The sequence below is a fragment of the Haliotis cracherodii genome, unplaced genomic scaffold, assembly GCF_022045235.1.
Source record: "Haliotis cracherodii isolate W230 unplaced genomic scaffold, xgHalCrac1.p SCAF_4, whole genome shotgun sequence".
Classification (NCBI taxonomy): Eukaryota; Metazoa; Mollusca; class Gastropoda; order Lepetellida; family Haliotidae; genus Haliotis; species Haliotis cracherodii.
Window position 1 is genome coordinate 36118112 of NW_027266297.1, and position 11884 is coordinate 36129995.

Sequence of the window (11884 nt, forward strand, 5' to 3'; positions counted from 1 at the left end):
GCCAGAAATCGACGAGGATTTTGTAAGACGTCGGCCGTGATCAGTGTATTTTTTTCTAAATGGGAGGTCAAGGGGATAAGGAATAATGGGTAATAAAGACAATATTTCACTTGCACGTGTTATACTGATTGTACGAAACTCGTGTTAGAGTCTATGTATTACCCTCGCTCTAACCCGGGAAATACAAGAGTTCGTTTCGTAAAATGAATATGACACATATGATAATCTCGATTTTGCACACTCGCATGAGTGTCATATGCCGATTTTACGAATTTCGTGTAAGAAGTCGCTCTCGCTCGGGAAATACAAGAATTCTGACACCCACTACGTAAAATCAGTTACACGCATGCTCTTATAACAATGTTTATATATAACGTACAAGACGCATGTCTAAAGCAACAACAGTTATTTACTCTTTGCTTGGATTTGTTCATTGAATGAATCATCCGGAACTCAAGGCCAACCGCTGTTGGGTCCGGTTTGAACAGTTTCAGTGAGATTGGTTTAGATAGCTCATGATTCAAATAACACCTCAAATTTACGTGAAGCAAGTCAGATATATTTATGTCGCAAGTGTGACTTGACTATAATATTAAATTATCACAATTATTTATGAGTGCAATCAACTTGGTAAGTACGTTTAGTAACGATTTCACTGCCCAGTTGAAATCGATGCAGGATTCTCAAACTGGAAAGGTACCGTGCAGATTTCAACTTGTGACGTATTACGCGTTTTGACGCTGTTCTGTCTTTTCCAGTGAAGGGCATTGTGGGATTGGCAAGCAATTTCGTTTTAAGTTCTTCACGGGCAGACATTTTGACAGTTTACAGACACAATGAGCAGAGGATTCGACCGTCAGGATAGGAGAAGGGGTGGAGGATTTGGCGGTGATGGTCTTGGCGGACAAGATAGTTACGGTGGACGACGAGAAGGAGGTTATGGCGGAGGAAGAGATGGAGGAGGTTATGGCGGAGGACGTGATAATTATGGCGGAGGCCGTGATGGCGGCCGAGGAGGCTACAATGATGGTGGTTCATATCAATCGAACTGGAACAGTCCAAACGCTGGACAAACAGACGTTTACGTACACCAGTCAATTGTCGGCAGAATAATCGGTTAGCATGCTAAATTATTGTTCATTTGTGGGTTTCCTTCTTTGTCTTGAGTTTCAGGGTGTTCTCGACTTGAAAATGTGCGCGTCTCTGGGAACATGTCGGTCAGATTTTGGCGGCCATTGTTACATGGCTCAAATCAAGCCAAAGCAACTGACAAAGCTTCAGATCTCGAGATTTGCTAACAAACTGTTATGAAATTGTGTGGAATCAAATTGTCCGAGAGATTTTGGTTTGTTTTGTGATCATGTATGTTTCCGAACGCCTTTGCCTCGCTTTGAGCATGCAGTGCGAGACGAATCAAATCATGAACATGTGTTCGTGGGCCATGTGCTTTTGCAATGAATGTCCTCGTGCGGGTAAGTAAAGTGAATCCAAAGTTTCTCGTTAAGTTTTCTTTTCATAATCGATCTCATTTATTGTTACCATCATCCAATTTTGGATTTTGTGTATTTGAATATTTTCGTTAATGAATTTAATCGATGTTACGATAAATTGCGACTTAAACTTGAAACAGTTTTGTCATTAGTTTCCACCGTAATTCATTTTAAATCTCTAGTAATTCATTTTTAATTGGCGAATGTTTACACGAGAATAGTTTTGGGACACTTCAATGAAATTTATATTTATGGTATTTCTTAATTTTTTTCTTTTCAGTCACTAGGTCCTACTCCTTTGGACGCCATATATTAGGCAGTACCAAATTTGCTATTATGGCCGTCATAGTATCTAAGGACCCCTTGATGTTTAATTTATCATTGTGGAGTAAATAATGATCCCTTTGTTCTATTTTCTTGCACTGCATTTATATAGGCCTAACTACCTTGGCAATTATCAATGTTTCAAAATTAAGAAAAATCAAGTTATTACTCTTAATTTTAGTCCACTCGTCCTTATGATACCTTAACTATTGGGCATTTTGGCAAGGACCACATGACTAGTGTCAGTTTCTAACGCTGCATGCTTAGGGGGGCCCTTTTTCATAATTATCATGAATTTTTACTTGAAAAGAGTGCAACTTAAACAGTGTAGTCTCTTAGGGGGTGGGGAGAAATCTATCACTTGCACTTGGGAGTCTTGGGAGTTAAATCTCAGGTAAGTGGAAAGTGGGTTAATCACATTTAGGAATGGTTTCAGTCACAACAGCCATGTCACAATGGCTTCAAAATTCCAAAGTCAAAGACAACCACAAAGGAAAGTCAGAATGGCCATGAAAGTGATGATAATGTTGACATTTTTGGGTTATAATATGTATCTGCTAAGGCATTATTTAATCCATGAGATGTTTTTAATCCTGTAAGTTTGTGACAATGCATGTTACAAAGATTTGCATGCAGAATAGCGATCTAGGTTATCCGCATGTTCTCAACAATAAGACAGATATGGCAAGCCTACCTTAAGCCGGTTTGTGATTTTCTTGGAGAAAAATAAGTCTCGCACATGGTTGATATAGAAGTTAATATACAATGTTGCCTCTGTTAGTCCAATATGAGCATGCCAACATTCATCAAACACAGGCCTAAACCGATACCAGTTTTTGCTAGAATGTGTAGAGTACACGTTAGAGGTTCCTGTTGCAACTCTCTTCCAGTAGAGTTCCCTTGTTTTAACCAATCTCAAGCAAATTGCTTGGATCTCTGTACTTGGTGGCCATTTTGACTTTTTTTCTCATGGCTGTTTTGATGAAAGATTTTGGCATTTTTGACTTGACCCTTTGAGACCGTTTTAACCTGTTTCCTTTAGAAAGGTGTATTCAAAATAATTGTAATATTTTCCATGAACATCTTATATTGTCATGAACAGGTAAGTTTTGGATTATTTCTTGAATCTTAAAGGTCCCATTAACTTTTGTTAGGGATACCAAGATCATGGAATTTCTAATAATAGGAATATCTATCAAAATTTGTCTCTGTCGAATGGTGGCATTCTCAAATTCATTATATATTTTATTGCAGCATTACTGTTATTATATTGTAAATGTCTCTTACTTTTGCAGGGAAAAAGGGTTCAAAAATTCGTGAACTGCAGGAAGGAAGTGGAGCTTTCATTAAAGTATGTTGAACTACAGGATTTTTGGAGGGCTTTTTTGGGATGCCACTATGAGGTATGCCATGTGTTATACATTAAAGGCACATGACTGGCACAGCGAAAGATGGAATCCCCTTAACTATTCATAGTATTAAGATGGTTAAATGAGTAACATTTTTATCAGTAAAACCTTAAGTAATTTCTATACAAAATATTGTAAAATGTCTCAATGATTTTAATGTTAATTTATATGAATGCTGGCCCAAAGCCAATTGATTATTTGTTTGCCCTACAGATTTGTTTGAAATGTTTTCTTAATGTTTCTGCACTTCTGGCAATAAAACGTAATGAACAAATAATCAGTTTGTTGAGGCCATATACATGTTTTTATGATGATATAAAGCTGTCTTCTAATAATTGTTTTGACTACCAGAAAATTCATACATGATAGTGTATTTCCAATATTGAAACCAATAGTTCAACTGACCAAAGACCGTAAGAGCTTGTGGAAAGGGAAACACAACAGACACCCATTACCTTGTTTTCCTGGAAGGAAATTATTGTATTTGAACTTAACATGACAGTCGGACGGGTTATCAAGCTAAATAAATAGCCAAATGTCAGATTAAATGTTATGCTACTTTCAAGTTGTGGAAGTGAAAACATTAGCTGATTAGACTGAACTAGGATTAGAACCACTTTTGTCAGGTTGATTAAAGTAAGTGGTTGAAGTAATACTGAATTTATGCTAAATTGCCATTTGATGTAAATTGTAATTTTGGGGGGTAGAATTGTATTAGGGTTTGGGGTAAACTTATTAAATTTTATTTATCAAATATTGACATTTTGAAAACTAATTGTTATTTCTTGACAAATTCACTATGCATGTTGTAAGGCATCTGAAAGGAAAGTTTGAAAGACTGCTTGTTTAGCATTTTCACCTTCATGATAAGGTGCTGTACTTTAAGACAGATCCTATTGATGGTGTCATGGATACTTTTGACGGTCTTGGTTGATGATTTGGTTTATAGTGTAGTGTGAACAGGTTATCATTTCATGGATTAGGTGTCATGAAATGCACAAGGAAACTTGTTTCTGATTATATTTGTGCTTTTGTTTCAGGTATACAGTGACCAGGTCGAGGGAGGAAAGGTTCGAATCATGTTGTCTGGAGACAGTGATGCGAGGCAAATGGCAGCATCAATGATCAGGGAACTGGAAGAGCCACAAGATGGGAATGGACGTAAGTGATTTCTCATAATCCTATGCCATGACGTTAGGACATGATACATAATTTGGAACTTTTGTGTGCCGATCCAATTCTGTCCCATGTGGCTGGGTTATTGCAAAACTTGGCTAGTTTAACAGTTTGTAGTTTATCAGGGATCTAAACAAGGCACCAACAAAACTTGTAAAATTGCACTGTCTGCTATAACTTCTGATCATATATATTCCATATTTTTCAGCTCAACGTCGACGCAACAATGCTTGCTACCAGTGCGGCCAAGATGGTCACTACGCCCGCGAGTGCACAGAGCAGCAGTATTAATCCATAGTGACATCTGCCTGGCACAGCCAAAGAAAATGCACCGTAAAAGTTATCACATTGAACACCATCCAAATCAAACTTGCTGAGCAACCTGTATTACTCAAGACCCTGTGTTTAATTTTTACGCATTTTATTTGACAAGAGCAATTGCTGCCACTTTGCTAATTATGCTAGGTTTGTAACATCTTTCAAAGCTTTTTAACAAAGTGATATTCATCACAAATTCATTTTGTAATTTTTTTTTCATTTTTTTAATGTTATTTTTTTTTTGTGTCCATTGAAATATGGAATCTCTTGGTATTCATGCGACTGTAAATCCATTCTCAAAAATAAAAAAATGTGATTTTTATTCAATCTTGTTCCTAGCTCATATGGGTCATAGATCCAAATGAGTTTTAAAGCCTAATTCTGTTGCCTTGTAAATTCGTTTAAACAGCTTCGACCTCATTTTGGGGGTGTAGGTAGTTAGAATAGTTATTTATTTACAGATATAATACATGGTTGGGAAACTGAGCATCAGACAGATCTTCATCTGTTTTTAGTACCGTATTCGACATAATAAGCGCCCAGGGCGCTCTCAAAATTAGAAATAGGGGGCTCTTATTAGAATATTATTTTGGTTAAAAACAACAGAGTTGAAAGATCGTAAATTTCGAAGTTTATGCTGACAGCCTGAAATGTTTATATACGACAGATATATAATTTTTCCAGAATTTAATTTCCCATAATTAAGAATGCATATAACATACGTATTATACACCAATAAATAAGTCATGTGTACATTGATCAATCGGAAGGGGTGCTAATTGGGATTTTCACTAGCCAATATATTAGAAAATATCGCCGTGGGCGCTTATTAGAGCGGGGCGCTTATTACGTCGAATACGGTATAGGTATGCTATCCAGTATGTAAATTATGAAAAGCATAGTACCATACACATCAACTATCTATACAATGACAGAATCCAGATTATTGTCATACTTGTTCACATATTTTACTTGGTTGAACTTAATGTTTAAGGCAGTTGCAAGTAAAGGTTCATGGAATGTCAAAACTTGAATATGTTTTTACCTAAATAGGCCAGTTTTTTCAATCTCAGTTAGTTTCAGTCTGAAGTGAACTGGATATGGCCAACTATGTTGAGCAATCTTTATTCCAAATGTAAGAAACACAAAACAGAAGCTGAGGTTTGTGTAAATTATGAGCACTGCTCTTTAGCATCATGGTACTGCTCAGTTGACAAATGCCTTTCCAATCTCTTGAAAATCCTATCTTGGAATCTCGCTACTCCTGAAGAAAGATCTGAAGGCATCCAATAACGGTTCATGTCGGAACCATCTTTCGGAACCTCTCATAAGATCAGGAAGGTCACCATCCTGTTTTCTGCTGGAGCAACCTTGAAAACTCCAGGTATTCTGAAATGCTGTTTAAGGCTGCTGACTCCCATTAAAATTCTCTCGCTTCAATATAAATATTTAAATTTAAAGACTTTTTGAAAGTGTGCCGTAAAGTTAAAGAAAGCTGCTTTCTCATTAGATTTTGTTGACCTCTTGTTTGTCATTTCATTGGGTGGTCAAAGTTTGAAGGGTCATTCTGTTGTGACCTGTAATGGGATGTACTTGGATCTATGTAGCAGTAGCGAGCATTAAGATCTTATGTTAATGAGATTTTCACATTTGTGGCCCGTGAAGATCCGAGAAACAGGTCTTCAGCAACCACTGCTTGTAAAAGGTGACTGCTTGTCGTAAGAGGCGGCTTGATGGATGGATAGGGTGGTCAGACTCACTGACTTGGTTGATGCATGTCATCGTATCCCAACTGCACGACTTGGTGCTCATGTCAATCAGTGGATTGTCTGGTCCAGACTTGATTATTTACAGACCACTGTGATATAGCTGGAATGTTGCTGAGTGCGGCATCAAACAAAGAAACATACAGATGTACTTCAAAATCCTCAGACTGGTCCTAGCTTCAGTTGACTTAGTCTTCTGAAAGTTGACATTTAGGCATTCTAACATTCGATTAAGGGCCATGCCTGCAGTGAGTGTGCATGTACATTCACTGTGATGACCCTGTCTCCATTAAATCCATCATTCAACTCTGACACGCACAGTGTTCAAAATGCGCTTCAAAAGTTTTCAGCTCTATTATGCACAACACTTTAGAGTAGTGTAGTTCATAAATGATATTTTTGGGGCGATCGGATAGCTTAGTTGTTAAAGTGTTCACTCTTCACATCAAAGACCCGGGTTCGATCCCCGACATTTGCACAATGTGTGAAGCCTCCCCCCCCCCCCCCCCCCCCCCCCCCCAGCTGTGAAATTGCTGGAACATTGCCAAAAGCGGCGTAAAACCTAGCTCGCTCACATGATAATTTTTACACATCTCCCCCCATCTCTCATTTTGCATTTTCTCCTTTAGATCCTATGTGGAAACATGCTTCTAAAACAATTCATCCCTACACAACCAGCAATCAACATGGTTACAACCCAAGCAAATGGTTCCTGCAAGTTATCATTGCATTTCAAACTACCTACTTAGCATAGCTATTCCCCTCTACGTCAAGGGGAATGGGAGAAAAAGATAGTCTCCAGTCTACCCGGTTGAACTTTGAGGATGCTGGGATCCATGGCATGTCGACTGATGCGCCGCCCAAACTTAGGGTGACCTCGTCACACTCCCTCCGTTTCTTTACTACTTCTCAGGGTGGATGAGCTGAAAATAACGCATCTAGGGTTGACAAACACTTTCTCGGATTCCCTCTAGTCTTCATTCTCACAAATTTCCATCTAATGAATTGGTTCGTTGTTCAGTTCTGATCCAAGACAAGGTTACAGCGATCATGACCACATCTCTTCATGCAGGTCTCTCAGGGGATTTCTCCAGCATTGTACTTGGGATGACCAGTTTAAAGCCCCCTTGTACAGAAATGTACCACACATATTTACATATTTAATGACCAATGAAAATGTTCCTGATTCATTGATACATGGTCATTTACCGTAAAAGCAATCCAATCTCCATCATTCCGACTTGTACACCTATTGATAGTTTCCTGAAATTTATCAACAGCATTCAAAACACATGGTATTCTCCCCATTAAGGTGGCTCAAGATTAGTTGTGTCTGTAATATAATGACATTCACACTATAGAGAAGCTTAAGGCAATCAGGGTGTCGGTCACCACTGTACGAGAATGTAAAGTTATGAACTTGCTGAGGTAAAATGGCTATAGTTGACCAGAAAAACATTGATTTTGTTAAGTTAAGTGACCAAGATTTTATGACTTAAGCTAAAGATCAATAATTGATGTCAAAAGACAAATAGTGAGGTCTTTATGTGTTTGGTCTCCAGAACATCAGCAAAAGTCTCTACAGGTAGACCTTAGTTTTTTTTACGAGTGAGTGTGCTGCAAATGAACATTGTGTGTCAGAAAACATGATTGTGGATTCAAATTCCACTTTTACCCTCAATGTTTTATTATATCCCCCTGGCATATAATGCGGGGGGATATAGTGAACAGCCAGTCTGTCTGTCTGTCAGTAATCATTTCCTTTTCCGGGGCAGAATTCGAAAACCATTCAGTGTATTTGATCGAAACTTGGCAAATCTATCAGGCACATACTGAAGTGGTGCTTTTTGATATTTTGGGATTTTTCTAATTTTATTTTTTTAAAATTTTTATGGAATGAAGTTGGACATAGACTCAATTTGGGAACGGGTTTGTTTCCGGGCCAGAATTCGAAAACCATTCAGTGTATTTGATCGAAACTTGGCAAAGCAATCAGGCACATACCGAAGTGGTGCCTTTTGATATTTTTTTTTTTACGAATTTTTATTTTTTACAATTCTTATGGAAAGAAGTTGGACCTAGACTCCACTGGGGAACGGGTTCGTTTCCGGGCCAGAATTTGAAAACCTTTTTGTGGGTTAACAATGTATGCTTCTTAAAGAACATTCAACTGTTGACTCATTACATACAGAATTGCACATTTACTAGTGGTTACTTTACAGACAGCTGTGGGGGGGATATGTCATCTTTCTGATGACTCTTGTTTTTGTAGTTCTTTAGGCACCATATCTGCTCTTCAAGGTTATACGAAAGGGGAAAATGTGTAAGTAGACCTGCATCACTTACTGCCTTCCTCCAATTTGAGGGAGCACAGGAGGCCCAGTCGTCTAAGGTGCCACGATTCGCTGTGCAGAGTTGCGTCTCTTGGGCACGCCAGAAACCTATGGTTGTGGGTTCGAATCCTGGTTCGCCCCAATTATGTTTCTAGGTTTGTCAACACCATACCCGTGCTCGTGGGTTTCACCGAAGTGGTAAATATCTTAGACCTGCATCACTTGGGGCTTTCCTCCCACATTAAGCTGACACGCCGTGATATAACTGGTATAATGTTAAAAGCAGCGTTAAACCCAACTCACTCCTCCAATTCGAGCCAATGTTCGGGCATGCAACAAATATTGTTCAAAGCTGTAAAAACCAAACTCGCTCACTAAAAGGCCTTCTTTTGTTAGTTTGTTTTCAAAATAGTTGGCCTGTAATGCTATGTAGGTCGAAAGTATATATTTATTGAATGCAACTTCCAGAGAAGTACTGCTATTAATGAATGGAAAACAAACTCTTAAGTCACACCATGTCGGAAGTATGAATGCAAACAAGAAAGATTGATTTTATGTTTTGGGTAAGAATAAAGATTTTCTATGTATTAGTCACCATTTCTTATAAACGCCGGTGATAATATCTCAATGTTTATTTCACCTAATTTTAAAACCGAGTCCAATTTTTTTTGTTTGAAAAGTCATTTGATTATACACAGAACTTCCTAATGGCTGGCTGCACTCACACAAGGGTAAGATAGGGGCTTGAAGGCCCTCTACTACTTAACTTGTGACTTTTCTATATGTCCAGTGCAGACAGGAGGCCTATCTTAAAGCATGGACTTTTCTGCCAGCATCCTTATTTTCTGAATTCAAGAAAGGAACAGGTGCCTCATTCAAGATATTCAAGTAACCAGTTCTGGACAATCGTGAGTGCACAGACTTGTGTGATAGGCCTGTTATTTAATGTTGCTGCTGCATATTTGACCCATTGTCTTTATGATTGAAAACTTAAAACTGTGTGTTTCAATATAGTTTTTTGATTGTTCATTGATCTATAGTTAGTTAGTTGTGTATGTGTATGTATGGAGTCCTGGTTTTACCTTCACATTTCAACTTGGGAGTATAGTCAGTGTACTCGGGGCACTCATCCAGGACCTGAATAAAATTTGCTGAAAAATAAATTTTGGAAGTAAATTCTTTCAGTGTTCAATTTGCCAGTTTTCAGTCTATCCTCATAGTTTTACACAGGATTATTGTGAAATCAGTACCTAAAACCTGGAGCTTGAGACATTATTTAAGTTTCCAAGTAAGGAGCACATCAGCAGTTCTAATTTTTCCAATAATTTTATTCATAAGTTTCAACATTCATGTATTTTTTTCAGTTATTACTGAAACAAAAAGAAACATTACAACAATATGGAATATCATTTAAAACATAAGTTTAAATGTTATTCATAGTATACCAGGGATGGTTGGGTAGCCTAGTGGTTAAAGCCTTCACTCGTCATGCCGAAGACCCGGGTTCGATTCTCGACATGGGTACAATGTGTGAAGCCATGTTATTGTTTGAATATTGCTAAAAGCGCCAAGGAGATAATGTAAAACCAAGTAGAGCAGTGTAGCTTGTACTTTTGGAAGTTTGTCCATCATGGGTAGATTTAAGGGTGTTTGTGGTGATATTTAATTCTTTCCCAGTAAGTCAGGCATTTTATTCCCTAGAAAGTTAGGCAGTTTATTCCCCAGAAAGTCAGGCAGTTTATTCCCCAGTAAGTCAGGCAGTTTATTCCATCCGAAGTCAGGCAGTTTATTCCCCAGAAAGTCAGGCAGTTTATTCCATTGGAGATCAGGCAGTTTTTTCTGTAGGAATTCAGACATTCAGATATTGTCAGGTCATATGATTTCAGTGTGTCATACACTCAGGGCCAAAAATCAGTCACACACCACTCCCCATGCTTTTGTGGATGTCAAGTCAAAGCCAGGGTTTCTCTTCACTAAGCATACATCTTTTTCCTTTTACTAAATATTCCCGTGGAGATTCTTAAGTCTTATTTTCAGAGTAAAAAATAGTCCCTGCCTAATTCTGATGACATCTACAGTGAGGATGATGTGTTTGTGGTGTTCATCTACCAAAGTCTGCTGTTGTTAAGGAGGAGTACCGGTACTTACCTTTCAAAAGGCTTTGTGTCACTTTGAGGTGATAAATCCACATCCTGACCCATTACTATTCTGAGGGAAACAGGGGAACTCCAGTCTTTGCATCCCGCCATTTTCGAAAGTGTCTTCTGCTAACTCAGATGTTTTGTTAGTGGATATTGGTGGAGCTACTGGTGCACCTCTGCATTTTGTTGATTTGTGGTCAGATTCGGTTTTGCTTTGGAACGGTAGTTGGTGTCAAGAAAACGTGAACAGCTCCAGGCATTGACTCACTTGTTGGTACTGAGTTAATGTTATCCAAGGGTTTGGCTCATCCATGTGTTAGCATTGACTCACTTGTTGGTACTGACTTAGCGTTATCCAAGTGTTTGGCTCATCCATGTGTTAGCATTTACTCGCTTGTTGGTACTGACTTAATGTTATCCAAGGGTTTGGCTCATCCATGTGTTAGCATTGACTCACTTGTTGGTACTGACTTAATGTTATCCAAGGGTTTGGCTCATCCATGTGTTAGCATTGACTCACTTGTTGGTACTGACTTAGCGTTATCCAAGGGTTTGGCTCATCCATGTGTTAGCATTGACTCACTTGTTGGTACTGACTTAATGTTATCCAAGGGTTTGGCTCATCCATGTGTTAGCATTGACTCACTTGTTGGTACTGACTTAGCGTTATCCAAGGGTTTGGCTCATCCATGTGTTAGCATTGACTCACTTGTTGGTACTGACTTAATGTTATCCAAGGGTTTGGCTCATCTATGTGTTAGCATTGACTCACTTGTTGGTACTGACTAAGCGTTATCCAAGGGTTTTGCTCATCTATGTGTTAGCATTGACTCACTTGTTGGTACTGACTTAATGTTATCCAAGAGTTTGGCTTATACATGTGTTAGCATTGACCCGCTTGTTGGTACTGACTTAGCGTTATCCAAG

At 38.5% G+C, this 11884-nt stretch overlaps 1 protein-coding gene across 1 annotated transcript; it reads left to right on the plus strand.

The window, feature by feature from the left end:
• The first annotated feature begins 734 nt into the window (after nt 1-734).
• LOC139478567 (uncharacterized) lies at nt 735-5039 on the plus strand. The gene is made up of 4 exons (XM_071261103.1): nt 735-1116; nt 3110-3165; nt 4264-4384; nt 4608-5039. Exons 1-4 carry the CDS (start codon nt 837-839, stop codon nt 4688-4690), a joined length of 540 nt encoding a protein of 179 aa, XP_071117204.1. The 5' UTR covers nt 735-836; the 3' UTR covers nt 4691-5039.
• Nucleotides 5040-11884: the final 6845 nt, after the last annotated feature.